The sequence below is a fragment of the Cibotium barometz genome, chromosome 46 (assembly GCF_041138505.1).
Source record: "Cibotium barometz isolate CiBa-2024 chromosome 46, ASM4113850v1, whole genome shotgun sequence".
In the NCBI taxonomy this organism is placed as follows: Eukaryota; Viridiplantae; Streptophyta; class Polypodiopsida; order Cyatheales; family Cibotiaceae; genus Cibotium; species Cibotium barometz.
The window spans coordinates 23,430,955-23,443,866 of record NC_141091.1 but is presented as its reverse complement, the minus strand read 5'-3'; the positions used below and the strand labels follow the sequence as shown (position 1 = coordinate 23,443,866).

General features: G+C 46.9%; 2 protein-coding genes across 2 annotated transcripts in view; one reads left to right on the top strand and one right to left on the bottom strand.

Annotated features, from left to right (window-relative positions):
• Positions 1-205: 205 nt before the first annotated feature.
• LOC147612037 (calcium/calmodulin-regulated receptor-like kinase 1) overlaps positions 206-12,912 on the bottom strand; it is a 47,366-nt gene continuing 34,659 nt past the window's right edge. Inside the window, exons 4-8 of the mRNA XM_086783874.1 lie at positions 1,963-2,089; positions 1,786-1,871; positions 1,564-1,635; positions 1,047-1,250; positions 206-958 (exon numbers count right to left, since the gene is read on the bottom strand). Of these exons, the coding sequence (XP_086640000.1) occupies positions 644-958; positions 1,047-1,250; positions 1,564-1,635; positions 1,786-1,871; positions 1,963-2,089 (804 nt within the window). The 3' untranslated portion in view covers positions 206-643. The remainder of the gene's footprint in view (positions 959-1,046; positions 1,251-1,563; positions 1,636-1,785; positions 1,872-1,962; positions 2,090-12,912) is intronic.
• Positions 8,392-9,863, top strand: LOC147612038 (uncharacterized). The gene has a single exon (XM_086783875.1). The coding sequence runs from the start codon at positions 8,531-8,533 to the stop codon at positions 9,752-9,754; it is 1,224 nt and encodes a 407-aa protein (XP_086640001.1). The 5' UTR covers positions 8,392-8,530; the 3' UTR covers positions 9,755-9,863.

The window sequence follows — 12,912 nt, the reverse complement described above, 5'->3', positions numbered from 1 at the left end:
GTCTATCATCTTGTTAAAGATGAAAGGAGCATTTGTGAGTCTAAAAGAGACTACCAAATTCTGATATAAAGTTAAGTGGTGGCATAAAGAATTCAAGTACTTGGCACAATCTTCATTTCTAAAAATACCAGCAGCAGCCTAAAAGTATTTAATTGCCTTAGCTTTGAGGAGAAATATGTCGAAACCCATATAGTATTTGAGTTCATAACAAAAAGTTTGTATCATTGTTGCAAGCAAAGTGGCACTTACTCCATTACATGCATGAACAAAGCTTCACTTGGACTTTTTGGGAGGTGTGACCATTTGCAAAAGGTCCAATTTAGCTATGGTGGTAAGGTGGGTGGAAAAAACCTTTTCTGGTTAAAATGCCCCCTCTAAAATTTTGGGCTACTGGTACATTTCACAACAAAAACTTCTCAAGACTGGTTCTACCATTTGAATTAATTTACAAAACCCTTTTTCTGTTTGGCAGCTTGTTGAGAAACAAGCATCCTTACTAGGGAAAGCTCCCAGGACCGGGCACTACATTAGCCGGTACTGCTGACCAGCCTTCATAAATTACACGGCACAAAGGACCAGGTCCAGACCTGTCCCTTCAACCAATCACCACCTTGTCCAGCTTCTGACCTAAACACACTTTTAGTCACACTTCTAACCGTTCTGGTATGCTGGCAAGGCGGCTCAAATCAGCTCGTTGGAGCTCAGCAACCCTGACAGCTTGAACTGAATCATCAACCGACACTCTATTTCTATCATTGCGGCTGCTATTCCTCCTGACTCCCAGCCGCAAAAGCTGTTGCGAGACCTCTCTCATGTTTGGCCGACTGTGTGAACTGGGACTCACACACTGCTTTGCAAGGGTGGCCAAAGCCCAAAGCTCTGCCGTATTTACCTTTCCACTGATCCTATCATCCAGAATCTCCTCCCAGCCCTCCTCACCCTCAACACTCAGCAAAGCCTGCACAGCAATCAGCTTCAAGAAGGTGATAAAACATGCATTAGTCACCAGTAGAATGCACTACCTGTAGGGGGATGGACTGCCTTACCAGCCCAACATAGTCCATAAGACCTTTCTGTGGGTTCCTGGCTGTTATCAGCTCAAACAGCAAAATCCCAAAACTGTAGACATCACTCTTAAGAGTGAATTGGTTTGTGGAGATGTACTCGGGGTCAACGTAACCAAATGTTCCTCTCACACCAGAATTTGGATAATCTGCACTGACTTCCTTGGATAGACCAAAATCCGCCACCTGAGAGGCAACAAAATCAATAGTGGAATTGTCAACTCTTGTGGAATTTCTAAACTCATTAAGGAAGCAGCACACTACAGCCACCTGCTTTCGTAGGCCCATTACAGATATCCCTCTGCCCTTCAGCAGGTGGCCCATCTAGGCCGCCCATCATTGATGGACAGGCATTTATCCCCTGCCCATGAGACAGTAGCAGGCAGGGGATATCGGAAACCAGCCTGACTCACACATATAATGGCAAAAAACACCAGAAAACACCACAACCAAGAAAAGACCACAACCAAACAAGACAGGAGTCAGATTGATCTCATACCCTTGCTTTCATAGAAGCATCCAATAGGATGTTAGCAGACTTTATATCTCGATGTATCACAGGTGGTGTTGCCTGCAATAATATAGCAGTACTTACATCAAAAATGTGTTGAAAACCCATATGCCAAGTATCTTTTGTCAATGCAATCCTTCAGATTCTTAGTCTTTTGTCTAGCAATAGAGACATTGCACAAGGCAGAAGAGCATAGGGAGTCTTCAGCACCCCTTCATGAAGATACTCAATCCCTCTTGCAATATCTTGAGCAATTCGGACTCTTGAGTCCCAAGATAAGGTTTCTCGTTCATCACCTGCATAGAAATACAGACATAGATCACCTCTACGAGAAACTGGGCAATTTGAGCAGTTGTCATATGCAGGAGTCTGCTCACTCAAACATACCATAAAGCAGTTCTGCCAGGCTGCCATTACTCATGAACTCATATATTAATATATGATGACCTTTTTCGGCACAAAACCCAACAAGATTGACCAAGTTCCTGTGATGCAGCCTTCCTAACAGCACCACCTAACACGAACAACCAAAAGACTTGTTCAGTAAAACATACACACACAAGATTGAAGCACAAAAAATTCTTGAATACTAAGACTTATCCTAAATTCTATGTTTTAAGAGCCACACACACATGAGGTGGAAAGGCCCACACCACTCTCGAGATGTGCCATGTCTTGGTGAAGGTAATGCGTTGCTGCTCCAAACTGAGGGAGGACTGCTTTTAAAGGTATCCTTTGACATTTTCTAGATTCCCCATGTGAAAGAGCCTTGTCTGATGTAGCTTTGGCCGTGCATGTTGGTGGCATGAAACCTGTCCTTGTTTATACCTATTTGGCTAAACCAAAGGCAGTATCGTTGTCTGCTCAAGGCATCTTGGTAATGGTGGTGCATACTTTGACGAAGTGCCGCATTTATTGGAAGTAATAAGTAGCTTCCTTAAACTAAGGCAATTATGCTCAGGGAACCTCAAGGGTTATCATATGTCTTATTTCCACTGCCCAGTGGATAGTGCCCTAAGCGAAGCCGTGTGTCCTTGTGCATACCTACTCAGCCTCCACACATAACCAATGCCATCATCTACATACTAGTAGGGCATCCTTTAGGGCCAAGCTGTTTGTATGTGCTCCACCCATCTCTTCAGATGCAATAAACTGAACTTTCCTCAAGGTATGGCTATTTTTCCACGGGTGCCTTCCGAAGTCCCAGAGGACCATACTTAAGGGCCATGGTATACCCCATTACCAATCTATCCTCCTAATCAAAGGGAAAAGGGAGGGGGGGGGGTGTGGTTTGTCCCTGGTCTGTAAAAATGAAAATCCCAAACAACACAACTACTCACTTTGCAAGGCAGATGATGAGTGGTCCTTCATAAAAAAGTAATTGCCTAGTGCTGACCAAGAGGAAGCAGGAGAACTGCTGCTCTGAGGTGGTCGGGACTCCACATAGCAGCCTAGATATTGTACAATAGTGCCACAATGCACCCAAACTACCCCCTATGCCAAAGAGGAGAAGATTGTTGTTACATGCGTGCCGAAGCATTAACACTAAGCAAATTAGATTAATGCTAATCCAACTCTTCTAGGGCAGGCTAGATTCCGACGAGCTTTCTCCACTATTGACCATATATTCACTCTGAGATGTCTGATTGACCAAGCTAGGGCGCGGGAGAAGAGATTATACTGCTGCTTTGTGGATTTCCGCAAAGCATTTGGCACGGTGCCACGAGAGAGACTCTTCCAGCGCCTGCAATCATTGGGGATATGAGCAGGTCATCGGGCGCATACGATGCCCCGGGGGGCTATCTGATGTTATTGCTAGCACCATAGGTGTGAAGCAAGGATGCCCACTCTCTCCTACACTATTTGGGCTGTACATCGATGAGGTGGCTGACTTCATTGGTCACGGTGGTGGGGACGGGGTAGACATCTCAGGTACCACAGTCCACACTATGCTATATGCACATGATATTATTCTGGTCTCTGAGTCGCAGATGGGACTACAGCACCATCTCCATGCACTCGACGACTTCTAGACACACAGGGGGCTTACAGTGAACCTTGGGAAAACCAAGGCCATGACTTTCCACACCTCAGGGCCGGTTCAACGACAGGCCATCTTCACACTAGCAAGAGGACAAGTAGAGGTGGTAGACTCATATGTGTACCTAGGGATTACATTTACGACTCCGCCAGGAAGATTTACTATGGCACAAGCAACTAAGGATAGACTCACACGAGGGTATGCAGCTCTGGCCATGCTAGAGAGACAGTGTACCAGGCACACTATCAAGAGCCCCGCATGAAGGGGTGGTTGTTTGACACACTGGTCACCCCTGCTTTGATGTATGTTGTAGCAGTATGGGCACCTAGGCTCGCCACCTCCACATGGTCTCAGATAGAGAGGCCTCAGATTCTCATGCTCTCACGGATGATCCACAGCAAACCCTCCGTCCCACATGACATTGTCCGGACGGAGTTTGCTGCACCTCCCATACTAGTAGAGAGCCTCTTCCAGCCGATCTGCTTCATACAAAGGATCATAGATATGCCATCAGATCGACTCTCACATAGAGCTTTTGAGGCGTCCAGGCAGCAAGCAGAGAGTGGAGATAGGAGATCATGGTATTCACAGATGATACAGTGGCTCACTCAGCATGGTCTTGACATAGATCACCTGCCACCTTTCCAGTATGATATACATGCACCACACATCCAGCTCTCTCACAGTGAGAGGAACAGAGTCCTTCGGCAAGATTTATGGCAGCGATACACTCAAGAGACTTGGATTACACCCAGTCAGCCTCTACCGCCGAAGATGCTATACTACAGAGATCAGTTTATGCGTATCTCAACGGATGGATTCATACAGAGACCTGGATACATGGATGTGTACATGCCTCACAGTGCCCGAGTGGCAATTGGCCAGCTCAAAGTGTCATCACACCAGCTTGAGATTGAGGGCAGCACGGATCCCTAGAGCAGAGAGGATATGCAGACTATGCCAGGAGGAGGTTGAGAGTGAGGAACATTATGTATGCAGATGCAGAGCATATAGTGTCATTAGATAGAGATACACCACCATCTTCAGTGGACATCCCTCACTCCGCCAGATCATGGAGTTTGCAGACCAGCGCAGATTTGGCTAGTTCGCTTCAAGCCCAAGGTTACTATGAGCCTACAACTACCTCGCATTGACATCATCCTACATGGTGTCAACCAACCATTAACGTCCATAGAATGACAAAGTGGTAGTATGATTCACTCCACTAACCAATTTTATTAATTTAACATCATCTTGTGTTAGTAAATAAATCTTATGTAGAAATTTTCATCAAGGGTGACTTGACATTCAACAACCTCTTCTTCAACTTAACCCCCATGTGTATACCATTCTATACCCCCAGTATGGTACAGGATGGAGCTAGCTAGGTTGCATATCATGATTGTATACTCCATGCATATAGCTTTGCATTTTTCTCCTAGTAGTAGAGCTCCATCCCCCGCACACCCAGATTCAGCTTTTTTTTTGTTCAGTACTTTTTCATTTTGTTGGGATGACAGAGGATACCCCATACAGGTACTCCGATTTGTCTCATAGGCCGAGTTCGGTCTTTTGGAAGACGTTAATAAAATCTTTCTTTCTTTCTTTCTTTTCTCTCTCTCTCTCTCTCTCTCTCTCTCTCTCTCTCTCTCTCTCTCTCTCTTAGAGGATATGATACCTCAGAGGAGATGTTGAGGGAGCTTGATGTTAGGGATATGGGCCTATCTAGACTCTCACAGGATGAGGAACATACTATGTATGGGCGGTATTTGATAGACATGGGGACTGCACATGGATTGGCCATCCTGAATGGCCTATAGAGATTCCCGACAGCGGGCGGTTTCACTAGCTTTCCAGATCAGCATGGTGCTAGTACACTGGACTATGTTATGGCTCAGCCCAGTCTCATTCCCTCTTTTCAGGATTTTATGGTAGGCACTAGTCCGGTTGGAGTAGCAGTGGATCATGCTATCTTGTCCTTCACTCTCACATTTCAGTTCAGCACCGCTCCATTGGGACAGGCACACTCGTTATACCTTTACAAGGGAGACTGACACCGTGTACACAGATGAGATATACAGACGCTTATGTGCCGAGGAGCCGGGACGGCCATTAGATGAGCTCACTCAGATATTGATAGAGACGCTTCATGCTGCAGCATCAGAGGCATATCCCCATAGTCAACCTACACGGAGACGATCTGGGAACATGCCCCAGAACATCTGGTATGATGAGGAGTGCAGAGAGATGAGGATCAGATTACAGAGAGAGGTGCTCATGGGTGTTACCACTCACAGACAGTCACGGATTACCTTCCGGCGCCTAGTGCGACGGAAGAAGAGGGCTTATCTTGCTCAGTTAGAGAGGGATTTGTATCAGTTATTTATGAGTCAGGACTCAGGCGAGGCATGGAGCCTATTCCATGAGCATTCACCATCACCAGCCATTACCTCCACAGAGATTTGGGGTGAGTATGCAGCATCCCTGTACACAGCACCAGGACAGCCGCCCCTGCCAGACCCATCGGAGCCATGCCCAGAGACACATGCTTTCTTTACTGCTGAGATGGTAAGGAAAGCTATTGACAGGATGAGGACTGGGAGAGCATATGATCATGATGGTTTGGTAGCAGAGCACTTTATTCATGCCAGAGATATGCTTGCAGAGCTTATTGCTATGATGTTTAACCGAGCCATGTGTGAGGGTTTTCCTGAGACTTGGAATATGTCCATGATTGTGCCTATCTTCAAGTCAAGGGATCCCACGCTTCCTAGGAATTATCATACCATCATGATTGGTCACACATTGGCTAGATTATATGCATCTATTCTTGAGCAGGAGTTGAGTAGATGGGCAGAGAGAGAGGGCATACGTGCATCAGGGCAGGCAGGGTTCAGGAGAGGTTTCTCCACTCTTGACCATATCTTGACACTCAGAGCTATTATTGAGGAGGGAAGATTATATGGCAGGAGGATTTATTGTTGCTTTGTGGATTTCCGCAAAGCTTTTGACACAGTACCGAGAGCCAGACTGATGCGCAAACTACAGGACATGGGAGTGCCCACAGAGCTGATTTGGGGAATCATGGCTTTATACAGGACAGTTGTGGGGCAGGTACGTACTACTCAGGGTATATCTGAGATGGTTCACTCCACTATTGGGGTGAAACAGGGCTGCCCCCTTTCTTCCACCTTATTTGGGATGTATGTGGATGAGGTTTCGGACTATGTAGAGCGGGAGGGTGACAGAGGAGCACCGCTAGCAGGGACATGGATTCTGCTGTTATTGTATGCTGATGATATTGTGCTGATCTTAGATTCTCCAGAGGGGATGCAGCGTCATTTGGATGCATTGCACAGGACAGTGGATTGTCTATTAACCTTGGTAAAACCAAGGTGATGGTGTTTAACACCACAACACAGTGGGTTAGGAGGTCAGTACCCACCTTTACATATGGTCAGGAGACAGTGGAGTATACAGATGCATATACTTACCTTGGTGTGGTTTTTAGTGGCCCACTATTTTCCTTGAGGAGAGCAACGGAGACCAGATTGACTAGAGTTTATGCAGCATTGGGGAGACTAGAGAGGATGTGTTCGCAAGTTCTGTTTCAGGAACCTCGAACAAAGCTCTGGCTCTTTGACACCCGCTGAGGCCAGGATTTGTCAGTTGTGCCAAATGGAGCCAGAGACAGAGTTACATTACATATGTCACTGTCCAGTATATTATGAGATACGAGGCCGTTTTCACTGCTTGTTCAGAGAGGGTTTCGGACCACTTTCCAGAGTCACGAGATACCAGGATCAGAGATGCCTCGGATTATACTTGTTGGAGCTGCGTAGACATAGAGAGGGTCTCTTGAGAGAGAGGGGATCAGAGAGGGAGAGACACCTACAGAGGCAGATTACAGACTTCTTTCGACCAGAGATTGAGCAGTCAGGCCAGCAAGCATTGCAGCTAGCCCCAGAGTATAGCCGCACCAAAGGTACACTGATTGATCGGGCTATAGAGCTGGGGCGGTCCAGGCGCCCCAAGATGAGAGGCCCATCTCGACACCGGTGGAGACTACAACAGAGGATCATGACCATACTAGCACGGCATGGGAGACGTCCACTCAGAGTACTCACCATGGAGGACATTGAGGATATCCGCCATCGACCGATGAGAGACATCTTTGGATAGTGATGTATATGATGCTTACCTTTGTTGCTGGAGTTTTCCTTCCCAAATGTTATCCATTAGGAGCTCCTAGTACCTTACTTTTCCTCATAGTTGTTGTTTCAGTTTCAGTTAGTTGTTTAGTTGTATTAGCTTTTCTTACACAGACATTGTATCAGATCCACCAATTGTTGTAACCTTTTTGGTCTCATAGGTCATTTTGGCCTTTTGAGGACGTTAATATATCATTTCATTTCTCTCTCTCTCGGAGATGGAGCTGATCTAGCAAGTACCTCAGTACATCATTTCATTTCTCTCTCTCTCGGAGATGGAGTTGATCTAGCAGGTACCTCAGTACATATTATGCTTTATGCTGATGATATTGTATTAGTGTCTGAGTCTCCAGGAGGTCTACAACAGCATCTACATGCACTCCATGATTTATGCACACAGAGGGGTCTTATTGTGAACCTTGGGAAAACCAAGGTTATGGTCTTTCATACATCGAGACAGGGCAGGAGTCAGCTGACATTCACTCTCACAGGACGCCAGGTGGAGGTGGTGACATCATACGTGTACCTAGGGGTTACCTTCTCTACAGCAGCCACACGCTTCACCATGGGTTCAGCAGCCAGAGCTAGATTGACACGGGGATATGTAGCATTGGCTATGCTAGAGAGATAGTGCCACCAGGCGCATTTTCAGGAGCCCCGGACGAAGGGGTGGCTATTTGACACATTAGTCACACCGGCATTGATGTATGGAGCAGCGGTATGGGCGCCAGGCCTTGCTACCCATTGGTGGACACAGATAGAGAGACCACAGGCCCTCATGATGGCACGCATGATACGCAACAAACCGTCAGTACCTCATGACATTATCCGAGCAGAGTTTGCTGCGCCTCCTATGATGGTAGAGGCCATATTCCAGACTATATGCCTGCTAGACAGACTCAGAGAGATGCCACAGGATAGATTGTCATACAGAGCTTTTGAGGCATCTAGACAGCTCGCTGAGGCAGGAGACAGAGGATCATGGTATGCACAGGTCACACATTGGTTCTCACAGCATGGCCTAGACATGGATCATCTACCACCATTCCAGTATGACAGGGATGCACCACATATCCGTCTCTCTCATAGTGAGAGGAACAGAGTATTGAGACAGGATCTATGGCAGCTCTATACACGAGAGACATGGATATCGCCTACACAGCCTCTTCCACCGAAGATGCTATACTACAGAGATCACTTCATGAGTATCACTGATGATGGATTTATAGAGAGGCCTAGATACATGGAGGGCTTTTTACCACACGGCTCCCGAGTGGCTTTTGGTCAGCTTAGAGTTTCATCACATCGATTGGAGATCGAGACTGGCAGAGCAGCACGGATCCCCCGAGAGGAGAGGGTATGCAGATTGTGCAGAGGGGAGGTGGAGAGTGAGGAGCATTATGTATGCAAATGCAGAGCATATACAGCCATCAGAGAGAGATATCCCATTTTATTCAGAGAGCCACATTCCCTACGCCAGATCTTTGAGGCAGCAGACCAGCGCATACTGGGGAGATTCATTCTAGACATACAGCGTCACAGAGAGACATCATTACAGGCTCAGACAGCTCCAGAGGGGGGACGACAGACACATATTACTACATTTTTTCAGAGATCCATCCCACTCCCAGCCCCTACACGGCAGGGAATTACTCTCCAGAGAGCAGAGACACTCAGAGCCCGCAGGAGACAGAGGACACCTGGCTTTCGGACACCACGCCTATACCAGAGAGAGATGACAAAGATCAAAGCTCAGTTTCACAGAGAGGGTGCGGAGCGACTAGCTCGCTTCAGAGCAGACCCAGGCATGTTCTTCAGGGAGCTGTGGACACCCCCTTCATTGATGTATACCATTTTATACCCCCAGTATGTTAAGGTTGCATATCATGATTGTATACTCCATGCATATAGCTTTGCATTCTCCTAGTAGTAGAGCTCCATCCCCTCCCCCACTCATTGTATTTATTGCACACCCAAATTCAGCTCTTTAGTTCAGTACTTTTTCATTTTGTTGGGATGACAGAGCTCTCTCTCTCTCTCCCTCTCTCTCTCGTGGAGCATAGGAAAATGAGCATACCACAAGTGCTTGAAGCCCGTAAGGCGGGGAAGTGGGCAGTTTATAGAGATGGCAAGTTCATCATCACACAGACGTCCCAAACAAGGACACGTGGTTTATGGGACCGCACATCTGAGGATGGCGATCTTGAACTACAACGAGACTCTGTTGTCAAACATTGGGGGATTCAAGATGAGACATCATCTTCTACACAGAGATGCACAAGAGCCAGGAGAGGGGACTACCACATGTATCGGAATACCAGTGGGAGTCAGCTTACCGGGGGAGACCTGAACAGCAGGAGGGGTGAGGGGAGGGGTGAGGGGATCAGGAGGAGTGGTCGTTTTACTCAGGACACACTTACAGCCCATGGTTAGCATAGTCAAGAGGGATGAGGAAGCCCGCTACATGTGGGTTCAGTTATACATTACAACCTCGAGATGCATCTATTTGGCAGTATGCTATTTCATCCCGGATTCTTCACGATATGCCCCACAGGACTAAAGGAGTCTCCATACACAGCTCTCTCTGAGGATATCACTGACTTCTTGGGACTAGGTGAGGTCCTCTTACTTGGGGACTTCAATGGTAGGACCAAGAGTGAGCAAATACAAATGTATGATTTTGAGGACCCTATCAGGTTGCAGGCGATAGACCAAGATGGCACATGGCTACAACGGATTTCACATGACGATGGAGACATCACTTTATATGGGAGATGCCTCCACAGCTTGGTTCACACCACAACCTTGCTATTTGTAATAGGATGGTATGATGGCTTGCATCAGGAGGGCTTACTAGTTTTCCGTATAAGCGGAGCTCCAACACAATCAATTATCTTATGGGATCGCCGGAACTAGCCTCGCTGATACCTAACTTTACCATCCCACCATGCCCGCTGGGTGCCGCCCACAGTTTACCTCGCCTTCACCCTCATCTGCACAACACCTACCTCACCACAAGCACCCCCCAACTTACACTACACCCAGATCCATTTCACCCATGATTGTGATCTTATCTATGCAAATCAGCTCTATTGTTGTCTCTTGGATGTAGACCCATCTGCATCTCTCAACACCCTCACCTCATAGCTCACAACAATCATCCACACATCCGCCATCAACAATTTTCCACACACCTGTCAGTGCACCGCCAAACCCGCACAGGTACCATGCCTCAAAATTGGTGGTATGACGAGTCACGACGTTCTGGAGACCGTTGCCTCGTCACGATCCTGCTCCATGCATCTAGATTCCCGCTAGGCCCACTGATCCTTCAGATCCTTTGGCAGGCCCAACCTCATAGTCCCTACGGCCCCTTGGTGCTTCGGCATGCGGTTTGAGCCACCCTAAAGTTTCCCACACTATCCATGGAGGGTATGAATATTATCGAGCCAGATGCCCAGATGGACTCTGTTGTTTTGGCGGGTGAGGGTGCCGTGCCCTCAACCTCTGTCATCTGAATCCTACGGCCGAACCGTGTGCTGTAGGCAAAGAAGGGGGTACTAGAAGTCTCCTCACTGTCATCTGGATCATGCCATATCACGTGCACGCTCGTGCCATGGCTAATCTTCAGCATGAACTAGCTTAATCTCTGCTTAGTGCAGTAGTTAGGACAGAATCATCATCAGTAGCAAAGCATCAACCTCATCTTCAACATCAGAACCATCATCGTCATCTGCATTAGAACCAGCAGCACGGTCGACAGCATCAGGATCAGCATTATCAGGTTCAACAGTATCACCATCATCAGCATGGCCATCATTGACCAAAGGGTTGGGAACCCTGTCAGCACCCAACAGGGGGCCTTCACCTTGCTATCTGCAGCCAATAGGGCACCTTGCCTGTCAGCAGCAGCGAAATGGCCAGCAGGTGTCGGGGATCAGATAGAGCAAAGCACAGCATTAAGATAATATATTCATGTTTATTTGTCCTGACAAACAAGCCGACAGGCTGCGACAGCTGGCCAACTAGTACCTATCCACATATATAAGCATAGAATCAGTATTCAGCAAAAAGTCAGTCATAAGATCATCATCATTCATTTTGTCAAACGAAGGGAAACTCCCGGAACAACAATAATAATAGACCAACACTTCAAATGCCAGACACAGCAGCGGAGGATCCATAAACAATAAAATAAACACCAGACTGAGCCGGAGAGAGGCTTTTACAAGATACCAAGGTGCGGGTGCATACAGCACCGGATTTTCCACAAAGCATCAGCACAAATCTTGCCCAGATAATTATCTGGTGCCAAGATACAGCACCAAAAAGCCATCTAAAAAACTCTCTCAAAACAGTCCCATAATCAGCTCATCATCAATCCATGAAACAGCCCAGTACGGAGCCCAAAATAGCCTTGAATTCCGTGCCAAACCAGCCCCAAAACTGAGCCATAAATCAGCCCCAAAAGAGCTCTCAAAGCAGCCCCAAAATCTGCTCCATAAACATGACAAGGCCATAATAGAGAGAGAACTACCTGCTCTACGGCCAGTGCAAGAGATCATCACCAGGAGCTGTTGTACGGCCAGCGCAAGGAGTCGGCCAGCAAAAGAGAGAGAAAAACTCCAAGAAGGATGCGCATGGCAAAAAGAGAAGCCCCCAACTCCTTTTAATGAAGTCGACTAGCTATATTTGAAGTGCTTTTCCCCTTTTTGCCAAAAATAACCGGGTTGGCCCAAAATAACTACTTTATGCTTTTCTTGGCTTGTACTCCAAAAATTAGCCCAAAAATATCAATTTTTATGCTTTTCCTGGCTTGATGTCCAAGTTTCATCTAGGTGCCTCCTTTTGTCCACCTTTCCATGCCCAAAATAATAATATGTCCAACCCGTCTTTAATGATATGTGAACACACCGACTTATAAACATTATAAGTCACTTTGATGAATAAAATCCCATGATGCTTTTGCTGTGTGGCCATCTTTCAAGGCAAACTTCGTCGATAGATGCTTTAGCTTTCTTCTATGGAAAAATCCCCGTTCACACCTTGGCTCTGCTCAGTGTGTGAAACACTGATCAAGACTAG